The sequence below is a fragment of the Geotrypetes seraphini genome, chromosome 19, assembly GCF_902459505.1.
Source record: "Geotrypetes seraphini chromosome 19, aGeoSer1.1, whole genome shotgun sequence".
NCBI classification, from domain to species: Eukaryota; Metazoa; Chordata; class Amphibia; order Gymnophiona; family Dermophiidae; genus Geotrypetes; species Geotrypetes seraphini.
In genome coordinates, this window is record NC_047102.1 from 31,276,518 (window position 1) to 31,301,547 (window position 25,030).

The following is a 25,030-nucleotide window of genomic DNA, read 5'->3' on the forward strand; positions in this document are numbered from 1 at the left end:
TTTTCTGAAATTTTGTATTAAAGACCTTCATGAATATTGCTGGTTGACCTGATTCCTTGTCGACCCTGCTGTTTCGGCCCCAAATTATTTACGAGAGATTACTACCTTAGATAAATCTTTTGTTTTTTCCTATTTTTGTTCTTTCCTATCATTGACTGTAGTTCTTCCCTTTCCTCATGTGCCAGTTTGTTTTGTTCTGGTTAGTCACATCAGTCACTTGATGGAATGTATTTGCTGTTTATCCATTTCCTGCATTTTATCATTTTTATTATGCTTTGGGATAACAAATTTTAAGAAACTTGAAACTTAGGTTGTTAGGTTTTTTGTGGTAATACAGTAACCTAGACAGAAAGTTAATTTGTAAGCATATGGCAATCAGAAGTTGCAACAAGGATGGTTTTATTAATGTATCAATCTGTTGGCAGCCCCGCTATTTTCATTGTACTTTATTTTTTAAATTAGAAATTTCTGATTTGGCTCATTATGTAAATAAGTTCCTACATTGCACATTATACTCTATGAAAAGTGATGTGAGATACTAGATCATAAATTTCAGAGAAATCAAAACGTACTGCATGAAGCCAAAGCGATCAGTGACTTTATACAAAGTGAAGTTAGAATCTTCCCAGGGATCAATCTGAGCACCTTCATGTCGCCCCTGTAAAAAGAAAAACGAAAAAGGAGGATAACAAAGCATCAATTGCTTAGAAATTAGGTGATGGCAAATAAAGATAGCTCAGTCCACCCATTTATACCCCGGGTCCTGTTGAGGGTCTTAAAACTGCCAACTCTAGTTATAATGATAGGGATTTGAGATGATTAAGTTGGGGGGAGGAAAATTAAGCATTTTGAATGTTTTCAGACTTATACAAATACTTTTCAATTACATTTCTATCTACACAAAAAGTTGGCACATTTTTTGCCTTGATTAAAAAAGACTAGATCAGCACAAAGTGTGGGCACTGTTTGCATCCACGAAGTTGGATTATTTCTCCCTTTCAGTCTATCTCATGCATTCTGCCATTAAGTTTGGCTCTTACCACCTCTGCTGAAATCTCCAGGGCCCAATCTAACATCTCCCACTCCAATGAAAAAAAATAATCAATGAATAAAAAGTACTTGGCTGCTAAAACTAAATGGCAATGCACCACAGTAATGTTAAACAATGTTCTGTAAACCGCTAAGAATTTTTGATTCAGCAGTATAACTAATTTTTAATCAACTTGGAAGCTACATTCGAAGGCCCCCAAATACTTACCTTTTCATATTTGGAGATGATCTCAGCTCTTTCCTTTGCTAGTAAAGCTTCGATATCTTTCTTCATGTCAGAAGCTGAAAAAGGAAGAGAAAATTACCTATTAGGGGAGAGTACTGGTGTCTTGTGCTAACATTTCATCTAGAACAAATAATTCTGCAGAATAGTTTGTCTTTCTGGCTAGGGACTACGTAAAGCTCTGGGTCTGAAAACACTTGTGCCGATAAAGTACTTATACCAAAGACTCTACTTCTTCTGCCTAGTAAGCTGGAAAGACAGGAATCCCTCCTGGTCTGCCTAGTCTGGAAGCATTGTACCTGGGAACTGTGTGAGCTTGATTTGGGGACTCCAGATTTATCAGTAAATTTATGAAATTTTGGCGACGTGTCTCAGCTATCCAGATGCTACTGCTGTATAAAAAAAAAGCACACTAAGACACCCATTGCACTCACGCTGCAAGTAAAAGACACTTGACATGCCACCAGAGGGAAATAAACAGCAGCAGACTATGGCATTTCTGACAGATACTACACTCAGAGCAAAAAGCAATAGGGTGTCACTTTTCAGTCAGCAAGGTGGCAGTAGCAGGAGCCCCAGAAAGATTGATTTTAAAAAGGGAAAGCTGCCTGATTCAAGGTTTTAGGGATGGGAAGGTGAGCTGGGTACAGGCCCTTGGATAGGGCCAAGAATGAATGGAGAAATGGGAATGACTTTGGATCAAGCCTGGTGCCCCCCTGCTTGTTGAGAGAGCCCACCACTGTCACACTGTCCGACATCACTTGGACCACTTTCCACTGGGAGGAGCTCCACCAGTGCTAATCTCGCTGCCCAAATTTTCAGGCAGTTGATGGGCCAAAACCCCTGTGCTACTAGGTTTAAACAGGGAGTTCCTCGGCAGAGGAGCTCACATTGGAAGAACTCCCCAAAGGAGACATCTGGGATTGTCCCACAAGTCTAGGTTGTGCCACACTCAGGAAGGAAGCTGTAGACTGCAGTTGAAATCTAGAGAGACCAGGACACCAATGTAAACAGGCCATCTGAAGGGGACACAAGCCTAGGGTACCACTTGCAGAGTTGCCGCTATGGACTCTAAAAAACTGAAGATAGTCCTAGGCCCTGGAGGTCTTGAGGCTGTACAGGTTGCAATTCTGGGCCTGCAGTTTGTCCATGCACTCCTTCATACTGAAGGTCACACTCAGTGCTGTAATCGACCCTGACCCCCCACACTCCAGGGTAGTAGAGAACAGGTAATTCTTTGCCCAATTCACTACCCAAAGCAAGGTGTGCTCCAAGATTAGATTACATGAGAAGTGAACATAAGAACATAAGAATTGCCACTGCGGGTCAGACCAGTGGTCCATCATGCTCAGCAGTCCGCTCACGCAGCGGCCCTCTGGTCAAGACCAGCACCCTAACCGAGACTAGCCCTACCAGCGCCCGTTCTTGTTCAGCAGGAACTTGTCTAACTTTGTCTTGAATCCCTGGAGGGTGTTTTCCCCTATGACAGACTCCGGAAGAGCATTCCAGCTTTCTACCACTCTCTGGGTGAAGAAGAACTTCCTCATGGAATCCTCCTCAGAAACGACTCCGTCCCCTTTCACCTTCATCCTATGTCCCCTCATTCTACAGCTTTCCTTTCAACTGAAAGAAACTCACCTCCTGTGTATTTATGACAGAGGTATTTAAACATCTCTATCATTTCTGCCTTCTTCCGCCTTTTATTTCAAAGTATATTGAAATCTTTAAGTCTGTTCTCATCCAGTTTGTGAAGGCCACTAACCATTTCAGTAGCTCTGCCCCCTCTGAACTGACTCCATCCTGCTTATATCTTTTTTAAGGTGAGGTCTCCAGAACTACATCTGGTCCATTTGTTCTTGGAAAAGGAGAAGAGGGTGTGTCACACAACAAACTTCATAACAGATTTTGGTCTTACATATATAGATAGCTACACGTAGTGTGACATGAAAGAATAAGAGGCTATGACGGTAATTCTACGAGAACATGCACCTCAGTTTAGGCACTCTGATGCCGTACCCTTAGCACCAATTCTATAACAGCCTCTTGGTTCCAATATTCCATTATAGAATAGTATAAGTCAACACTGCAGTGCCCATGTTCAGGCAGGCCTCGTACACTATGTCAATGGCAGGAATAAGCTGGCACATCTAACTAGTAGATACATCCATGGTTTGCCCATGTTCCACCTAAGTGTATGCCCTCCTTATAGTTAGATGCTATGGTAAGTGATTTCTTATAGAATAGCACCTAGTGTACACAGGCGTCTATCAATTAATGATGCCTTTGACATGTGCAAATGGTGCTTACACCTTGGTGCCAGTTTATAGAATTGCTCCTGTAAGGGAGTTTATAAGAAGCTACTGTTTCCCCCTTAACAGTACCCCCTTTATGTCACAGAGCAAGGAGATGACGACTCAGCAAGAGCAGAGAAGAGAGGTCAGCAAAGCAAAGTCTTGCTTGACAAACTTACTGCACTTCTTCGAGGGAGTAAACAAGCAGATAAACAAGGGTGACCCGGTCAACATTGTATATCTAGATTTTTGTCGTTTGACAAAGGCCCGCATTAACGACTACTTCAAAAAATTGCGAGTCATGGAATCGAGGGTGATATACTCACGTGGATTAAAAACTGGTTGGCGGATAGGAAACAGAGAGTGGGGATAAATGAACAATACTCGGACTGGAAAAGCGTCATGAGTGGAGTGCCACAGGGTTCGGTGCTCGGGGCCTGTGCTCTTCAACATATTTATAAACGACCTGGAAATTGGTACGATGAGGTGATTACATTTGCGGACAATACAAAGTTATTCAGAGTGGTGAGAACACAAAAGGATTGTGAAGACCTACAACGAGACAAACACGCTCGAGGAATGGGCCACAAATGGCAAATGAGGTTCAACGTGGATAAGTGCAAGGTGATGCATGTCAGTAACAAAAATCTTATACACGAATACAGGATGTCCGATGCAGTACTCGGAGAGACCCCCCAGGAAAGAGACCTGGAAGTACTTGTAGACAAGTCAATGAAGCCATCCGCGCAATGTGTGGCGGCGGCAAAAAGGGCGAACAGAATGCTAGGAATGATTAAGAAGGGGATCACAAACATATCGAAGAAGGTTATCATGCTGCTTTACTGGGCCATGGTGCGCCCCCACCTGGAATACTGCGTCCAACTCTGGTCACCATACATGAAAAGGACATTGTGCTCGAAAGGGTCCAGAGAAGAGCAACTAAAATCTCAAAGTGGCTGGAGGAGTTGCCATACAATGAGAGATAAGAGAAGCTGGGCCTCTTCTCCCTTGAAAAGAGGAGACAGAGGGGACATGATTGAAACATTCAAGATAATGAAGGGAATAGACTTAGTAGAGAAAGAGAGATTGTTCACCCTCTCCAAGGTAGAGAGAACAAGAGGGCACTCTCTAAAGTTAAAAGGGGATAGATTCCGTTCTTACGTAAGGAAGTTCTTCTTCACCCAGAGAAATCTGGAACACTCTTCCGGAGGCTGTTATAGGGGAAAACACCCTCCAGGGATTCAAGACAAAGTTAGACAAGTTCCTGCTGAACCACAAAGTACGCAGGTAAGGCTAGACTCAATTAGGGCACTGGTCTTTGATCCAAGAGCTGCTGCGTGAGTGGACTGCTGGGCACAATGGACCACTAGTCTGACCCAGCAGTGGCAATTCTTATGTTCTTATGTGATCAAGGCTGGAACACAACTCAGTCAGGGAGGCCCAGAAAAAAGAAGCCTATGGGGCTCATTTTCAAAGGAGTTAGCCTTACAAAGTTCCATAGATGTAGAAGCCCTACTCAGATAGGCCAAATTTATCTTGGAACCCTACTGAAACTGTACCTTTGAAAGTCAGGAACAATAGAACTCTAACTTCGAGGTTCATAGGAATTTTATTTAAGAACATAAGAATTTGCCTCCGCCGGGTCAGACCAGAGGTCCATCCTGCCCAGCGGTCCGCTCCCGCGGCGGCCCTTCAGATCTATCACCTGTGCTGTGGTCCCTGACTATTCCTATAACCTACCTCAACTCCTATTTATTTAAAATTTTATATACTGTATATTACCTATACATAGCCACAGTCATAAATAATGGACAGTACATACAAATTAAATGGTAACAAAATAAACTTTGCATTTAGCACTCTGGGTCGCAATAGAAACCTCTTCTGTGGCTAGTAGAAGGGAGGAGGGTGTTAATTATGTAGTTAATTTGGTCTTCCATAGTTAATTTAGAATCAAATAAGTATTCCTAACATTTTGATCAATTTTTCCAATTTATATATGTTATATTTTCTATTACAAAGGATAAATCATTACCAAATTCAACAGAAAAATTTTTTCCCCTTTTTTAACTGTACAAAATTGTTCCTTATCCAATTACAGATAATAGACATACACCTAGTTATTGTAGACAGTGTATTTTCTAATATAGAATCAACTATAAATACAATGGCGATATCATTAGCATATACAGTATGTAGACTTGATAAGCAGTCCTTTCAAATAAATGACCTAGAGATTATAGTTGGTGCATTAAACAAGAATACCATATGGTTGCAGTGCTCATTTGTTGCACCTCCTAGCCAAAGACTTCAGTATCCCAGAAATAAGGACTAATATCGTTGAAATTGCTAAATACTCGTACTTCTGAAAAGAATGGGTGGAACTCTGTAGTGGACTGTTTTGAGCCGTTTATCAAGAAATGGCCTATTTTGATAACAGTTTGTGAACAAAATTGAGAGAAATTAGATGGCACTGTTACAGCCAAAATCCTCACTATTGGGCTTAAGAGAAACGTTGAAGATATGCTGAGAATCCTGAAACACATTTCTGAAGCTTTAAACAAAATACAGAAAAATAGCTGTTTTACTGCCGATGCTGTTGAAATTTGGAAGGAACTGAGCGAGCTCTTAAAAACAGAACTGTACAAAGGCAGAATTAAATTACAAGCATTAAAAATTGAATGGACAAACACCGTCTCCAGCTCATTTTCTTGGAAATATTTCCATTGAGTACCAGGGTCAAACCTTAAGTGCTGAAAAGGAGCTAGCTATGACATGCCTAACCAGGAATCATCCATCTGTAATACCAACTACGAGAGTGGTTCAATAATTTATCTACCTGAGTATGACAGAAAGTAGCAAGTGTGTTGAAACAAGTCTGTGCATGTTCTGACATGTCTCAAGACTATTCATGCACAGTTGCAGCTCAGTACAAATCTAATATTCCAAGAGACAGGAAGTCAGGAGAGTCCTCGTGCAAACCAAGTAAGAAACTGCTAGATTTGGAGCACTGTTCAGTGATAAAACTTCTCACAAAAGAAGGGAAAAAGTCAAAGGAGACCCATGAACACATGACTGCAGTTTATGGTGAGTTTGCCCATTATCCTACAAAGTAAAATTTTGGAGCAAGCAGTTTAAGTAGGGTAGAGAGTCCATTGAAGATGACCCTCACACTAGACAACCTGTGGAAGCAATTTCCACAGAAATGTGCAAGAAAGTTGAGGATTTAATTTTGTCAGACAGATGAATTAAGGTTTCCCAAATAGCTGAAGATATGGGCGTCTCAGCAGGTATAGTTTAGAAAATAATTCATGAAAAGTTGGGTGTGTCCAAGCTTAGTGCAAGATGGGTTCCAGAAGGCCATGAGGCTCTAGTGCTGTCAGGAGAACGTGGAGGTGTTCTGTGAAGACCAAGTTAATTTTTTTCATTGTTTGGTGACTGGAGACGAAACTTGGGTCTATCACAGAGATTATGAGTCCAAAATGGAATCAGTCAATGAAGAACAAGTCATCCCCCACCCCAAAAAAGTTCAAGACAGAAAATCTGCAAGCAAAGTCGTGGCAACTGTTTTCTGGGATGATTAAAGACTTTTGCTTCTGGAGTTCATGCCACACAGGACAACCATAACCAGGGAGAGTTACACCAACACAATGATTGCTTTGTGGAAGTCAATCAAAGAAGAAAAGAAGAGGAAAACTCAAAGCAGGCACATCATGACAATTACAGGCTGCCATTCAAGAATGTGGGTTTCAGCAGCTTAACCATCTACCCTATAGTCCTGACCTGGCTCCCTCGGATTATTTCCTGTTCCGAGTTTTGCAGAAATCTCTCGGTGGACAGCAATTTTCAAGTAATGATGATGTCAAGGAAGCTATGATGTCCTGGTTTGAAGGTCAGAAAGAATTCTGTTCAAAGGGGTTAAAGTAATTTCAGGAAAAGTGGATGAAGTGTATGGAGCTATTAGGGGATTATATTGATAAATAAAGCAACATTTTTTAAAAAACCTCTTTTCTTTCCTAAGGTAGATAAATTATTGAATGCCCCTAGTATAATAAACTTCAGAGCCAAGGGGGAACCATTCAAGAAAAAATATGTTTGTAGATGATTCTTTAAAGAAAGTCACACCAGTGAACTGATAGAGGTCACTTATTAAGCACTTGGAATTTAGAGATTGTTGAAATAATGGATTTCACTTTTAACAGCAGTGTTTTTTTCTGCTGGCATAGAAAAAATATCTTCCTTTGGACTCATTCATTCCAAATGGATAAATCGTTTGGGATCCAATAAAGCAGGAAAGCTTGTTTTTCTTTTCCAGAGTATGAACAAACAAGAAGATGAAGATGGATGAACTACTGAAGACAGTATTTTAAGTTTTTCATATGTGTAACTGCCTGATATAAAAAAAAAACAACCAACTTTATCAGTTAACTTGGATGTTTAAGCAAATACAAAAATACATGTGCTATAATGTTATTGTTTTGATTAAATGTATTAAATGATTAAAATTAAGGTAATGATTATTTTTCTTCTTTCAATAATGTACAGCAGACAAGTTGTCCAAATATGAATGATTGACCCATTAAACTCATAATAATTTCATAATTACAAGGATTCTTCAAAAAGTTTCTGGTGAATGTGGATGGTGATATGTTAAGCATTAAAATTTTCAAAATAAAAATATATATATTGGAAATCTGAGCCCTGAAGACATGACAGCAAAAAGTTTCAGCACTTTCAGATTTTCTCAGGAAATGGCCAAAGCAGGAGAAGTGGTAAGAGGAGTCATGTGACTAGTCAGTTCGGCAAAACCTGCGCCCTCTTTTACTAAGGTACGCCAACCAATTAGCGCATGCTAAATGCTACTGCGTCCATAGACTAACATGCACGTGTTAACGCTTAGCGCACCTTAGTAAAAAGAGATTTTTTAAGCTCAAGCAATTGGAAGATTTTCTCAAAGCTAAGGAAGATGTGAAGGTTATTGTGTAGCCTTTATGGTCACCATTTAAGGCTGGCTAGAGAAGAAGAGATAGGGTTGCGTCCTCAAAAAAAACTTCTTCTCTCCTTTTTTCTTTTATTCCCAATTCTTGGAGCCAACTTTCTTTTGCTTTGTGGTCTATAATTTTAATTATTTCCATTGATTGTATCGTATTGTACTTCTCTTTTCTTTGCTATTGTGATATGTTAAGCATTTAAAATTTTCAAATAAATAAATAAACTTGGACGTTTGATTGTGTAAACACCGAGCCCTGAAGACATGAATTGCTTATGAGCTTAGCCGTTCTTGATCCACTAAGGGCTCCTTTTACAAAGGTGTGTTAGGGCCTTAACGCACGTAATAGCACGCGCTAGCTGCTACCGCCTCCTCTTGAGCAGCTGGTAGTTTTTCGGGTAGCTGCGTGTGCTAAAAACGCAAGCACACCTTTGTAAAAGGAGCCCTATGACCTTACTTCCATTCATTGTCTATAGGATCAAAGCAGTACCTCGAGTTCACTACACTAATGATCAGACACATCGTACCATAGAGAAAGTGTGTTTGGGAGGGGGGGCTCCTGATCCTGGCACTTTTCTATTGGACTTCTGATTTTGTTATAACACACTCAGACTTCTAAGTCTCTGGATGTGCCAGAAGCTCAGGAAGGTAGAAAAAAAAGTCACCCACACTGGGAGTGAGTTCAGAGGAAAGCTGAGATCTCAGAATAAGTAACAAAGAGACCCATAGAGAACCCCCCGTAGCCCGAGCATGAGAACAGCAAGCAGCAGCTGCAAAGAGTTCTGCTTTCTGCTGTGACTGTGAGCAGTTTATAAAGAGATTACTTCCCAGCATTACACTGAAAACTCCCAGCCTAACTGAGCTGTCACTGCCTGGCTCCTATTAGAACAATGTTACACTCATTTGCATTATCCTTCTAATTATCTCCAATCCTATCAATGACAGATTTCTGGTTCAGGAAAAACCAAGTCCACAAATGCCTCTAAGGATTACAGTAGACACAGATTTTCCATGAGAACTACAATCTCAAATCTTAGGAGTAGAAATTGATAGTTACCTATCCATAAAGAACCACATACAAATCAGCAATAAAACAATATTTCCCTGTGATGAGAAAGCTAAGGATCCATCAGAAAATACTTCAAAACAGAGGCTTTCTGAATTTTAGTGCAATCCCTAAACCTATCTTGACTAGAGTACTGTAAAGTGTCACTAGTTATTTGCTCTAAAACAGGGATCTCAAAGTCCCTCCTTGAGGGCCGCAATCCAGTCGGGTTTTCAGGATTTCCACAATGAATATGCATTGAAAGCAGTGCATGCACATAGATCTCATGTATATTCATTGGGGAAAACAAGAAAACCCGACAGGATTGCAGCCCTCAAGGAGGGACTTTGAGACCCCTGCTCTAAAACACTGCTATCATGTGTACAACTAGTTCAAAGTGCAGCAGTAAGACACTATACGGACTACAGAAATCAGAATACCTACAGCCCTACTATATGAAACTACATTGGCAGCCCATAACCACAAAGATCAAGTTTAAATTAGGGATCACTGCCTTTAAGATCCTGAGAGAGAATGCCGCTGACTACTTCCTAATATTGCCCCTGAATCTACTACCACCCCTCAATCTCAAATTATGTCCTCTGGTTTTACCATTTTCCTTTCTCTGGAAAAGATTTTGTTCTACGTTAATACCCTTCAAGTATTTGAACGTCTGAATCATATCTCCCCTGTCTCTCCTTTCCTCTAGGGTATACATATTCAGGGCTTCCAGTCTCTCCTCATACGTCTTCTGGCGCAAGCTTCCTGTCATTTTTGTCGCCCTCCTCTGGACCGCTTCAAGTCTTCTTATGTCCTTCGCCAGATACGGTCTCCAAAACTGAACACTATACTCCAGGTGGGGCCTTACCAATGATATGTACAGGGGCATCAACACCTTCTTCCTTCTACTGGCTACGCCTCTCTTTATACAGCCCAGCATCCTTCTGGCAGCAGCCACTGCCTTGTCACACTGTTTTTTCGCCTTTAGATCTTCAGGCACTATCACCCCAAGGTCCCTCTCCCCGTCCGTGCATATCAGCTTCTCTCCTCCCAGCATATACTGTTCCTTCCTATTATTAATCCCCAAATGCATTGCTCTGCATTTCTTTGCATTGAATTTTAGTTGCCAGGCATTAGACCATTCCTCTAACTTTTGCAGATCCTTTTTCATATTTTCCACTCCCTCTTCGGTGTCTACTCTGTTACAAATCTTGGTATCATCTGCAAAAAGGCACACTTTTCCTTCTAACCCTTCAGCAATGTCACTCACAAACATATTGAACAGGATTGGCCCCAGCACCGAACCCTGAGGGACTCCACTACTCACCTTTCCTTCCTTCGAGCGACTTCCATTAACCACCACCCTCTGGCGTCTGTCCGACAGCCAGTCTCTGACCCAGTTCACCACTTTGGGTCCTAACTTCAGCCCTTCAAGTTTGTTCAACAGCCTCCTATGAGGAACTGTATCAAAGGCTTTGCTGAAATCCAAGTAAATTACATCTAGCATATGTCCTCGATCCAGCTCTCTGGTTACCCAATCAAAAAATTCAATCAGGTTCGTTTGGCACGATTTACCTTTTGTAAAGCCATGTTGCCTCGGATCCTGTAACCCATTAGATTCAAGGAAGTACACTATCCTTTCTTTCAGCAAAACTTCCATTATTTTTCCAACAACTGAAGTGAGGCTCACCGGCCTGTAGTTTCCTGCTTCATCCCTGTGACCACTTTAATGAATAGGGACCACATCCATTCTCCTCCAATCCCCAGGAATCACTCCCGTCTCCAGAGATTTGTTGAACAAGTCTTTAATAGGACTCGCCAGAACCTCTCTGAGCTCCCTTAGTATCCTGAGATGGATCCCATCTGGTCCCATCGCTTTGTCCACCTTCAGTTTTTCAAGTTGCTCAAACACCCTCCTCCATGAATGGTGCAGAATTTACTCCATTTTCTTGTGTAACTTTGCCAGACAATCTCGATCCTTCTCCAGGATTTTCTTCTGTGAACACAGAACAGAAGTATTTGTTTAGCACATTTGCTTTCTCCTCATCACTCTCCACATATTGGTTCCCAGCATCTTTTAGCCTAGCAATTCCATTTTTCATCTTCCTCCTTTCACTAATATATCTGAATAAATTTTTGTCTCCCTTTTTTACATTTTTAGCCATTTGTTCTTCCGCCTGTGCTTTTGCCAGACGTATCTCTCTCTTGGCTTCTTTCAATTTCACCCTGTAGTCCTTTCTGCTTTCCTCTTCTTGGGTTTTTTTAATATTTCACGAACGCCAACTCTTTCTCCTTTATTTTCTCAGCCACTAGGTTGGAGAACCACATCGGCTTCCTTTTTCTCTTGTTTTTATTGATTTTCTTCACATAAAGGTCCGTAGCCATTTTTATCGCTCCTTTCAGCTTAGACCGCTGTCTTTCCACTTCTCTTATGTCCTCCCATCCTAACAGCTCTTTTTTCAGGTACTCTCCCATTGCATTAAAGTCCGTACGTTTGAAATCTAGGACTTTAAGTATCGTGCGGCCGCTCTCCACTTAAGCCGTTATATCAAACCAAACCGTTTGATGATCGCTACTTCCCAGGTGAGCACCCACTCGAACATTAGAGATACTCTCTCCATTTGTGAGGACCAGGTCCAATATCGCTTTTTCCCTTATGGGTTCCGTCACCATTTGTCTGAGCAGAGCCTCTTGAAAGGCATCCACAATCTCCCTACTTCTTTCCGATTCCGCAGATGGAACATTCCAGTCCGCATCCGGCAGATTGAAATCTCCCAAAAGCAGAACCTCCTCTTTCCTTCCAAACTTTTGGATACCCACAATCAGATCCTTATCAATTTGCTGTGATTGAGTCGGAGGTCTGTAGACTACACCCATGTAGATAGAAGTTCCATCTTCTCTTTTCAGAGCGCTCCATATCACTTCTTCCTCTCCCCAGGTCCCTTGAATTTCATTCGCTTGGATATTGATCTTTACATAGAGAGCTACTCCTCTACCTTTTTGACCATCTCAGTCCTTCCTAAAAAGATTATATCCCAGTATGTTTGCATCCCATCCTTGTGATTCACTGAACCATGTCTCTATAATAGCGACAATATCTAGACCTGCCTCTAACGTCAGGGCTTGCAGATCATGAATTTTGTTGCTTAGACTGCGAGCATTTGTGGTCATCGCTTTCCAGCTATTTTTCAGTGATAATCTCCTTTTTCGTATGGATTTTTGTTTCATTTCACTTTCCGTTGCAATACTAAGAAATGAGTTGCTGAAATTGTTTATGTTGCAGTCTTTACTACTATCACATCTTTTCTTTTGCCGGGGGTGGTCTCTATAATTGTCCTTCGTACATATACCACCCCCACCTTCTAGTTTAAATGCCTAGAAAAATATTGTCTAAATTTCTCTGCAAGGTTTCTTTTTCCTGCGGTAGTAATATGTAGCCCATCAGTACAATATAGCTTCTTGTCCTTCCATGTATTTCCCCATCCTCCTATGTACCTGAAGCCTTGAGCCATCTATTAAAGTCCTCTGTGTTTTTCACTCTTTGCTCTCCCTTTCCATATGCAGGCAGTATTTCAGAAAAAGCTAAAATCTTTACAAAAGGTTTCACGCCCTCACCAAGCTCCCGAAAAGCTTTCTGTGCTGCAAGTGTGGAGTTGTTGGCCAGGTCATTTGTTCCCAGATGGATAACAACATCAGTGTTAAAATCCTTAGTTTCTTCCTTAATTAGAGTCTGTATTTGCCTGGAACTCCTGGTAGCTGAGGATCCTGGAAGACATTTCACTAATTTGGTCTCCTCGCCTTGTGTTCCAAGGTTAATGCCTCTGATGATGGAATCCTCCAACAGTAATAGTTTTCTGTTTTTGGCTTTTTTATTTGTACTTAGGGTGCGCTTGTTCTCTTGAGTTACCTTCATTGGTTCCAGTCCCACCTCCCTTCTGTTTTCCTGAGTATCGCAGTGCACTAGTGGAGCGAAGGAATTCTGTAGAGGTAATATTTGTGAAGGTGGATGTTGCTGTGTTACATGTCGCAGTCTTCCTGAGCCTACTGTGACCCATTTATTCCTGGGCTGTTTTATTCTTTGAGGTAGAGATGGTAAGTTGGTATGATTTTGTGGAGTGATGGAAGCTGCTTTAATTGTATTCAATTCCTGTTTAAGTTTGCAGAGCTCCTCCTTAATACTGGCAAGTTGATGAGAGATGGGGCAAGCCTTAAGCCTCCAAATAGTATGTCTTGGAATTAAAGCACCACATTGATTGCATAGAATAAAGGTCATCTTGATTGGTTGTGAAGTGACTTGATTTGAGTAGTCCTGATTATTTGGGTCTCTATATATGAAAAGTGGTCCCTGGGGTTGGTGGGACTATAAGTCTTACCCTTATTCCTATGAAGGGAAAGAGGAAATACGATTTAACAAAGGAAAGACAAGGGTTTATTTTTTTGTGTTTTTTTAAGTAAGAAACAGGGAGGAGAAGAGAAATTAAGCAGATATAATGCTGGAAAACAGTGAAAAGAGCAGAATATGAAATGCTGAGTAACATGACAGATCAACATCTCCAGGATTCTCTGAGACTAGCCCTCACACAATATTCACCCAACTTCAAAAAGCTGGTGGATGGAATTCAGGCTCAGACGTCTCACTAATGAGCAAGAGCGTACTTTCCATTTCCCCTTGCAGTTCTTACTGGATCTTCGTCTCTCTGTTTTGTTTTTGCTTAACAGCTGATCACATCCAAGTAAATGACAGAAGGTTCATTAAAAATGAGGGGGGGGGGAATCCTCCAACTTTATTGGGTTCAAATTTAATTTGAAACTTAATTTTCATGGTGGTAGATCACCGGCACTTTTGGCCGGAAAAAGTAGATCACGACCTGTTCGAAGTTGGACATGCCTGTTATATTCAAACACTTTTGCCACTTTTATTGTTACCGCTCCTATGCTTTGCATTAATTTTTATGGTTTTTGACACAGTTTATATAAATTTTTATTTATATAGTTGCTTAATTTAAAATTCATTTCGTGTTTATACATGTGTATTTTGATTTGTTATTGTTTTTAATTACTGAGTTTGTCTAACTTGTCAGCTCTATCCCTGGTGCAGCCTTATTAGGGCAAAACATGGCCACATTGGGTGTTTGGTTCAAATAAGTTGCATACTTCTACACCTGCTGGTCTGCTTTGTGTTGTGAGCTCCAGGATACCCCAACCCTTATACCAGTAAGGTCACTGGAATAGTTCTGTATCTTTACCTCCAAATGCTGGTAGGACAACACGAACCATTGGTCTGGACTAGTCCAGCTGGCCCAAAAAAACCCTTTTTTTTTGTTGTTGTGGGATTTGTAGTTTTTTTGGGGGGGAAGCAATTTTTTGGGGTCTGGCATTCTGATTTTGTTATATGCACCGTTAGAGATTTGAAAGGTGCATATCAATACGACTCCAGAGATTTCTGGAAGACATCTCTGGACACACTAAATTCAGACAGTCCAAGGGCTCAGCATACTGTACAATTGGAAACCCACATGCACTGAATGCTTTGGGTACACCAGAGGCTAAGAAAGACCGAAAACTCAGTACATACATACCTTATATAGTTTCCTTCACAGTTTCTCAAAGAAAACCACAAACCAGCTGTCCTCATTCAAGGTACTACCAGCCTGTAGTAGCTCCTTCAAAATAAAACTCAAAGCTTTAGCAATTATCAGTCCTCTATTTTTAGGACAATTTCATCTGCATATACTAAGACTAAAAGACCATGATAAGACAGGGAATAAAAAGTCATGTTATGTAGCCTCATTCTGTAGAACCTCAAGAGGCTTTTTACCGTCAGTTCTTTTCAGAAGCACCAAAGACATTGGCAGGAAGGAAACAGCCACATGATCTATAATTATAGCAAATACTGCTGAGGTACAGGGCCGCTGTATGCTTGAAGCTCTGGAGTCTATAGTCTGAAACCAATCTTTCATTTCCGTTAACTGTGGCCTTGCTGTTCATACAGCCCTGCCTTCTATATGCAGACATTGCAGATTGCATCATATGTTGATTTGTCCCTCCCCAGCTTCATGTACATGTAAGGGTGCCATTTTTTTTGTTTACGCCCTTCCTATGGAATTAACTCCCTGGTGAAATTCATAAGGAAGAATCTCTGAGGTTATTAAAGACCCACATTTTTGAACAAGCATTTGAGGCTTTCAATAAAACAGGGGAAGTAGGCTTGGCTTGGGGCATCTGTGTGATAGGTATGTTGGATGAATAGCTCTTTTGTGCCTGTTTAGGTCTTTTCTATAATTAATCTTTATATTTATAGGTCTAAAATTTCATAAAATACAATAATTCAACACAATTAATCTAATGACATTTAAGCCCTTTCCCCCAACAAAACTGTAAAAGTAGATGAATTGGGAGTACAAACCAGAAAGACAAGTCAATTAGCTTGTATTTTACAATAGTCAACTGTGAAAAATTGGTAAATAGTCATCCTAAATAAGAGGATTGTAGAAGCCTGTTTGCAGCAATAATGAAGTATTAAGTAAGGGGCTGAAAACTTATAAATATGTAATCAAGATGTTTTGGTTTCATAAGCGTTGGAACATGTAAAGTATGGTATGTAGATCTACATTAGTGCTTTTATTTTTACACAGCAGAACATGAAAAATGTAAAAAGAAGTTTAGGCTTTACGCAAAGTAGAAAGCCTGATATTTGTGGATGCCTATTTGTAGAGCTACTCAGCCTTCTTATTACCATATTTCCTGATAGATGTAACTTCTGTCTTGACTCTGCGATTGAGTCAATATGTCGATTCTTCAGTGCTTTTGTTATTAATTGCCTGGGCATTGTTTGTTGTTGGGTGCAAAAGGTGGTTTGTTTGTTTTGTTTTTTTATAAAGAAAATGTATTTTATGATACTGTAATTTAGTTTTAATTTTAGAAATGTAATTCTGTTTTGTACTCTGCAATTATGTATGTTTATTTTTATGGAAACCGCTTTGTTTAAAGGCGGTATTATAAATTTTTAAAATAAATAATAAATATCCTTTTCCAATGCAATAGGTGAGATTTTCTAGACAAGTGGGATGTACCAAAGCTTCGCTGGCCTTTAAATCCAAGGACCCAAAGACAGAGGAGTCCTGTCTCGCCGTCACATCCACCTCCTGCACCTCTATACAGAGCACAGTTAAATCCCTCACACTCATAGCTCGCCACACCAAAAAGGATTACTGAAATTCTGCCTTCATCTCGATAACATCAAGACAAGTATCTTCTGCTACTGGGCACTCTGAAGTAACATCGATCTCTGCAATAAACACATTTAGCACATATGTTGCAATCCTAGTGTACCAAATCACCCAAAACAGCTACAACCCAGATGGTAATGCAAATACTGCAACATGCTCTAGAACTCCATTACATCTCATACTGGAAGGTGCAGATTAGAAAATACGGACCCGTTACACAGAAACTACATACTGTATTTGATTTAAAAATTGATAGCCCACATATCCACCAATTCTATGTGGGTAACAGTATACCATGCGTACAACTAAGACAAATAATATACTATCGACAGCATAGAACATAACTATAAGCAAGAATCTATAATAATAAAATGCTAAGCGCATGCGCACTCCTACCTGCATGATCCGTATGTCCGTGGTAGGGAGAAGGCCTACTGCTGGACATGGGGGAGGTAAAAGGAAGGGAGTAGGGCTACTGCTGAACAGGGGGAGCAGGCAAGGGGTGGTGGTGGACAGTCGAGGAAAGAGAGAGACAGAAAGAAAGAGACAGAAAGAAAGACAGACACACACATCTATTCTAGCACCCGTTAATGTAATGGGCTTAAATACTAGTGTTAAATATTACAGTTAAAAAAAGAAAGAACATCTTTAAAAACTTCACTATAGCATCAAAATCATACATCCCTTCTGTAAATCGAGAGTCAACCTTCCTAATGCCACGACCCGTTAATAGAGTTTCTCATGTTGTGGTGACCCTCAACCATAAAATTTTTTTCGTTGCTACTTTTTAACTGTAATTTTGCTACTGTTATGGATCATAATGTAAATATCTGATATGCAGGATGTATTTTCATTGTTACAAATTGAACATAATTAAAGCACAGCGATTAATCACAAAAACAATATGTAATTATATATTGTGAAATATTTATTTCTAATTACAAATAAATGTATGTGGACGGACCCGCCTGGAGACGAATAGAGGAGCAGTGTCTCGGTTCCTAAGACCAGTGTTCTTCAACCTTTTGACACCTATGAACCGGCGGAAATAAAATCATTATTTTGTGGACCGGCAGTTGAAGAACATTGGGCTAAGTCGTGCCCATCTCCACTTAATCTCCGCCCCAGACCCCACCCCCATAACAGTACTAATTGTAACACCATTTTTCCATTCATTTTTCATATATACACACAATATAATTGTATTAACAACACATAATGGTTAACCACAAAATTAAAATACACAAAGCACACTGTATGCTTTTCAACACTCTTTCCTACCAGAAAACAGATAACCCCATGCAAATGCAGGACCAAAAACTCAAAGTACTAATATTCACAATCAAACCCTAAGATGCACGACTCTGCAAAAAGTATAACTCCAGAGGAAAAGAAACAAATGCATTTCTTCCTGACCAGACAAATTAATCACTAAATTAAAAAAATAGAAGCATTTCCCCTACCGTTGTTGTCTCTCTCCTTCTGACCTGCTCCCTGGTGTTATCTTTGGGCCGGTCCAACGCAGTCAACGCAGCATCTTCGGGTAGGCTCCCTGAATGCTGCATTGCACAAAGCTGTGGGTAGCATCCCGTGCCTCATCTGGAAGCCTTCCCTTTGATGTTGCGACGTCAGAGAGGCTTCTGGTTCAGGTGCAGGCCGCATGTAGAAGCCTTTTCCCACGGTTTTGTGCACTGCAGCCCTCAGGGAGCTGGTCTGAAGTCGCTGCGTTGATCGCAATGTGGGCTGGCGGCTGAAGAGCTCTGTCTTGGGTCTGATGGATGTGCCGGCCTTGCAGACTGGCGGTTGAAGAACGCTGCCTAAGACCATCGGAAATATGTGTTTTCCAATGGTCTTAGGCGACCCCTGTGAAATGGTCATTCAACCCCCAAAGGGGTCGCGACCCACAGGTTGAGAACCGCTGGTCTAACAGATGACCAACACCCCTTCTCAGGTAGCAAAAGTGCGTTCAAACAAGACTGTTTTCAACCTCTTTCTAAACTGTAAAATGTTTAAAGCCTGTCTTAGCTCCAAAGGCAATGCATTCCAGCAAACTGGACCCTGTACAATAGCATTGTTATACAAGTCCCCAATAACCTCACGGCACTCAAATATGGTATATCCAGGCAAATCATACTGGCTGATAAGTATGCAGTAATGAGCCTAAAACAAATGGACAACTATACTTCAACAGCCTGAAGATTACACACAGGACCTTAAATTCAATGACAGCACCAATTAGTAACCAATGTAAATCCCGAAAGATTTCGAAGCCCACACAAAAATACATACAGCAGAACATCTGATATCAATCAGACATGCAAAACACAGACAGTTCCTTAAATAAAGAATATGTTACCACAGACTAAAAACAGACAAAAAAACTGAGCTGAAAACACCAACATAGCATACAATACAGTCAAACCTTGGTATGTGAGTAACGCGGTTTGCGAGTGTTCTGGAAGATGAACAAACACACTTGAGCAAATCGTGCCTCAGAAACTGAGCGTTGACTCGATTTGCAAATGCCCTGAGAACTGGCATCGCCCCCCACCCGCGAACACTCCTCCCAAGAACCGGCATCGTCCCCCCCACCCGCAAACGCCCCCCCCTCACGAACCAGCATCGCCCGCCCACACAAACACAAGACCTTACCCCGATCTTGCACCAGCATGCAGCAACAACTCATAGGACGTGCCGGTGCCTGAAGATCCTGCCTCTTGCCTGGGCTGGGCCTTGAGCATCTGCACATGCTCAAGGCCTTCTGGCTCCCACTCTCCCCGAGAATCTCGGAGAGAACGGGAGCCAGAAGGCCTTGAGCACGTGTAGATGCTCAAGGCCCAGCCCAGGCAAGAGGCAGGATCTTCAGGCACTGGCACTGGCACGTCCTGTGGGTTGGTGGTGCATGCCGGCGCCAGATCAGGGTAAGGGCTTGTGTTTGGACGGGTGGGCGATGTCAGTTCGAGAGGGGGGGTGGAAGGGGTGGAAGCACGCCAGTGGCCTCAGGGGTGGGGGGTTCTTTTTGGGATGTGGTAGGGTGAGGTGGAGCAGCACCAGTGGCCACGGGGAGGGAACCAATCAAGCGAATTTCCCTTACTTCCTATGGGGAAACTCGCTTTGATATACGAGCATGCTTTTGGAACGAATTATGCTCGTAAACCAAGGTTCCACTGTATTCCTATAAACTGTTTTGATTCTTGTTTGAAAGGCGCTATATAAAGTATAGTACTAATAAACCAAACATACGTATTATATTCAACACCAGAGAAAATAAAAATAAAAATGCATTTCCTCCTATACAGATGTGCACATTTCCAAAACCGACAATCAAAAATGGCCCACAAAAGAACATGAAAAATGATGTATAGTCCTGTAAAGAAAGAACCCCCCCCCAACAGTATCTATAGCAGTGTGTCGCAAACTTTCCAGCTGGCGGCACACTAAACTCAGTGTCCTGGTCGGCAGGCACCCAGAAGTACACGGTCATCGACACGATAACATCATGCGCATGTATGAATTCATCGTGTTGATGCCCATCTGGCTGTGACCCGCTTCGGTGGTGGGATCCAGGAGGTGCAGGAAGAATAGGAGGGATGCCGGCAAGGAGGACAGTCATCTGAGCCAGCTGACTGGCTACAGGACACGAAAGGCACGTCCTGTAGGTAGTCAACCAGCGTGGATGACTTTCCCCTCCTTGCAGCACACCTGAAATCTCAGGAGGCACACTGGTGTTTGCGATACACTGATCTATAGCAGTGTTTCTCAACTTGGTCCTGGAGTATCCCCTTGCCAGTGAGGTTTTCAGGATATCCACAATGAACATACATGAAAAGAATTTGCATATAATGGAGGTAGTGTATGCAAATCAAGTTTATACAAATTCATTGTAGATATCCTGAAAACCTCACTGGCATGGGGAAGTATTCCAGGACCAAGTTGAGAAACACATAATATCCCACTAGCAAGTCAAAAATGTAATCCGACAGGGACAATTCTAACTGGAAACATAACCTGCGATTTACCCCCATATCCTTCATTTTTACTGTTATGTGTCAAAGTAACATGAATTAGATACATCCCATGATCTCAAACCAGCTGACAAGAATAGTACTGAGGCACCAGACACCCAAAAGCGAGTTGTAGGACAGATACTGCAGCCTGTAAGGCCTAAGTTCTAACCACCTGTTTCTCCCGGATGCTGGCAGAGGGCACACAAAAGTTGTTTGATTTGTTGAGGACCAGATCAGGAGACATCTCTTTAGGTCTGGGCTCTACAGCTTGCACAAGACTTCCACTCACTCCTCTAAATGAAATCAGATTGCACCGGTACCGGTAGTTGAAAGAATAACTCCAATCTTTACTTCTTGTAATGCAGAAGAAGCAATACACTTGAACAGTTTCTTTTCAACAACTCCAAAATTATGTACAAATTACAAATCAGATGTAAAATGTTCAGATACGCTGGGATCCTACTTGTTGGATGGATCCAGCTGCAAAGTCCAAATCGATTACTTCCAGTGCATAATAATATTCACCCAGGGCTACATTAGAAATAATTTGACTCAGGCCTAGCAGTTAGTGCTTTTAAACAGCCAGCAATGCCTGCATGCTCCAGACAAGATCAATCTTGTACTAAACCTTCCATCTCAAGGAATGCTCTTTGCATATTTATGCCGAGTAGCCCTAAATGGTAAAACAGTGGCATGCCCCTGAAACCAGCACTTTTTAACATATTTAGGGGGTCTTTTTGCTAAAGGTAAGTGCATGTTATCTACCACAGAAGCCATTTTATTTCTATGGGCCCTGGTGCAGGTAACAACAGTTGATCTTTAAAGACCCTCTTATAAATGATCTGGGAAAAAGGAGCGATAAGAAAAGTAATTCAATTTGCAACGACAAAATAATTTGGGAATGCAGGAGGATTTGTTACAGTGTTACAAGACGTCTAGGAAAACTTGGACATGTCCTCTTTTTAAGGAGGACGGACCGGGTGTCTGGAGGGATTCCCAAAACCCGGCAGTTTGTCTGGGTTTTGGAAGTCCCTGATGTCAGGGCCACGTCTGGACAGCGTCTGTGCCTGCATCAATGCATTGATGTCATATGCATTCGTGTGACATCACCTTGACACAGTCCTGAGTTCGGGAAGGTTCATGAGAGGGGGGGGGTGCGGAGTCAAGAGGGCAGGGGCCAGTGTCCTCTTTCAAACAGGAAATCTGGCATCCCTAACTTAAGACTGGAGAACTGGGTATCTAAATAGTATGTGAAATGGAAAGTGTGGACAAGTGCAGTGAGTAGTAAAGGGAAAAATATTTCTGTCTGTTGCGTTCCATATCAGGCACTACTGTCTAGGATGATTAGTCAGTAATCCCCCGATATTTGCGGGGGTTCCATTCCAGGAACCCCCGCAAATGTCAAAAAACCGCGAATATGGTTTTTCGCCTGGGGAGGCAGGAGAGGGCAGCTGGAGAGGCAGGATAGGGCAGCAGGAGCACTGGCAAGTGATGGAAATCACTCGCAGTATGCTCTGACCGCCTCTTCCTGCACTAAAGTCAGGCTTCACCAATCAGGAGCAGCTTTGACATGCAGTTTCTTTAACACAGGAAATCCCGGTCCGAGAATACTGCGAATGACCAGGGGAACACTGTACATTGAAATCCTTACTTGATGTGTTAAAAAAGAACCCAACATACATTCTTCTTATTTCTGTTATCCAGAAAAAAAAAGAGAATAAAGCAGAGAATTTCATTAATACTTCTGTATTGATTCATGATGTGACCACATACGGTAGTAACTGTGTGTAGTTCTGGTCAAGCCATCACAAAATGACATAAAATGGAACTAGAAAAGATAAGGAAGAACAAACCCAAATGACAAAGGGGATGAGTCACACCTAAACCAAAAAGCTAAAACAATTGAGAAAACATAGCTGTAAAAGGAGCATGTGTGGGAACAGAAGAGATAAATAGGGAACAGCTGTTTAGTTTTTCAAAGGGTGCTAAGACGAGGTGACATGCCATGAAACTAAGTGGTGGAGGCGCTCCCTGTTAAAAACTAAATATAAGCTAAGTAAAGATTATTCTTATTTATGATTCATTATTGGATAAAAGAAAAAGAAAAAAGAAAAAATATATCAAATAAGATACATTTGGATCCCATGAAGATCGGGTTCTATGGGTTATCACCCATTTGAACCTTTGGGTAATTCGACCCTCTGAGGATCGTATATCTCATTCCTCCTTATGAATTTGGAGTGCATTAGTATTATTACACTGGAAAAATTTTTTTTTTCTCTTTTGGCATAATTAACATACTAAATCCAGTTTCTGTATAGCCATTTATTCAAGGATTCTATAATTATGAAACTAAGTAGCACATTTTAACAAATGAGAAATATTTCACTTTCACAATTGAGCTTATGGGAATAGGGCCTACATGGGGGCAGGGAAGGGAAGGAAACAATGAGGTCACTTGCCTCTGCTTCTTTTCAGAAACAGCTGAAAACTCAACCTGTTCATGGCAGTCCTCCAGGAATGCCGCCTTGATCTTTGGTGTTAAGGACATGCAACTCTTACCACCGATTACACTTGGTAATTTTGATCAACTCTTACTTCACCGTCATTACTGAACCACCTTTGTAATTGTAAACCGCTTAATACACGATGTATCAAATGAATAAATTCAGTCCAATCCAACCCATGCCTAGGAAGCCCCAAATCCATCTCAAGCTGAGGAAGGTTTTTCAGCCCCCTGCAAGGTTTCTGCTCTGGGCCCAAGTATGTTCAACATCAGCCCTGCATCAGAGGATGTGGTCATGGCTATTAGAATAGCGGGACTCAAAAAGAGTTTAGACAAGTTCCTGGAGGAAAAGTACATAAACCATTATTAGCCAGTGAGTCTTGAAAAAACCACTAGGGACCGAGAAAGTATTTGTATATAATGTGTACGTCCAGCAGTGCTAAATAAATGATTAGCAGCAGTAGTTCTTGAGATGCTGCGGGTGTGTGTAAATATTCACTCCCTGCTCTTTTCGTACTCTGAACTAACCAGGTAGGGCTGTCAACAATTCAAGAACACAGAAACTTTGCCCATCATTATTTACTCCAGGAGTGAGGGGATAAGACGAGGTGCTTGCTCTTCAATATCCTCCTGGTGTGAAGAATACAGCCACTACTGAATTATAAGTCCATGTGAAAACAGTATAGTAAGACTGTGTGGTAAAAATGTGTGGTAAAAAAAATAGCAAGTTAAACAGTCTCCATTGAGAGCTATACACTTAGTCCAGCAAGTTTCCAGTTTTTTTCATAAGCTATTTCTCCTACAATACAAAGATACAAACAAACTGGAAACTCACTGGACTAAGTGTAGAGCTCTCAATGGAGACTTGCTTTTTTTTTTTTTAACCACATTTTTCAAATCACCCTTATACTTAATTTCTTTGCCTCCAAGACGTCAACACATTAGCTCTCCAGAAGGCACCATCCTAGGCTCTCATGCCTTTCCATGTTTTACACACCCGGATATGTATTTTAGTTTGTCCAAAGTGTGGCAATTTTTCACTCCAGCTTTTATATTCAGCTCTTTCAAGGATCTTTATTATCTGCCCTACTGTTCAATATTTGATATTGCACCAACAGGGAAGGTTCTTCAGGGGCTTGGAGTTCATCTATGTGGATGATATTCACTTCTTTTTTTCCAGCAAAAGAAATAGATTATGTGGAGAGGAAATTGGCTGAGTGCATGGAGAGGATAACATCATGGATGCATGAGAATAAACAAAACAAACCAACCAACCCAGAAATGATGGTTGTTGGAAATGATGAGCAGGGAGAATTGAAAATACAAGATGTGATTTTCACTATAGGATCACACATTAAGATAGATGTTAGGTGTTTTTTTTGATGCGCAGCTTTCTATGACGGCACAAATCATGCATGTTATTAAAGAAGCGTTCTTTCAATTAAGATTGCCGTCAAGAGTGACAAGTATGATATCATTACAAAAAGATACAAACTACAGTCATTTCTGTGGCAGGTCCTCAAAAATGAGTTCAAATATGTTTATTAAAGTTTTATCAAGGAAAAACAACAGGAGAAAAAGCAATCAATTAATAAATAATACAAGGTCTAGAAGGGACTATTCATCAGTACAAAATAAACTATCGAACCAGAATCATTACAAGGATTCAGTCAAGATATACGTGAAGGC

The 25,030-nt window shown here is 41.2% G+C and overlaps 1 protein-coding gene across 2 annotated transcripts in view; it reads right to left on the minus strand.

Moving 5' to 3' along the window:
* The window catches only part of LOC117352238, a 74,404-nt gene that overhangs the window by 45,418 nt on the left and 3,956 nt on the right, over positions 1-25,030 (minus strand). For both annotated transcript variants that reach the window (XM_033928550.1, XM_033928551.1), the window contains exons 2-3: positions 1,259-1,332; positions 573-658 (exon numbers count right to left, since the gene is read on the minus strand). In XM_033928550.1, coding sequence (XP_033784441.1) covers positions 573-658; positions 1,259-1,324 — 152 coding nt within the window. In that variant the 5' untranslated portion in view covers positions 1,325-1,332. The remainder of the gene's footprint in view (positions 1-572; positions 659-1,258; positions 1,333-25,030) is intronic.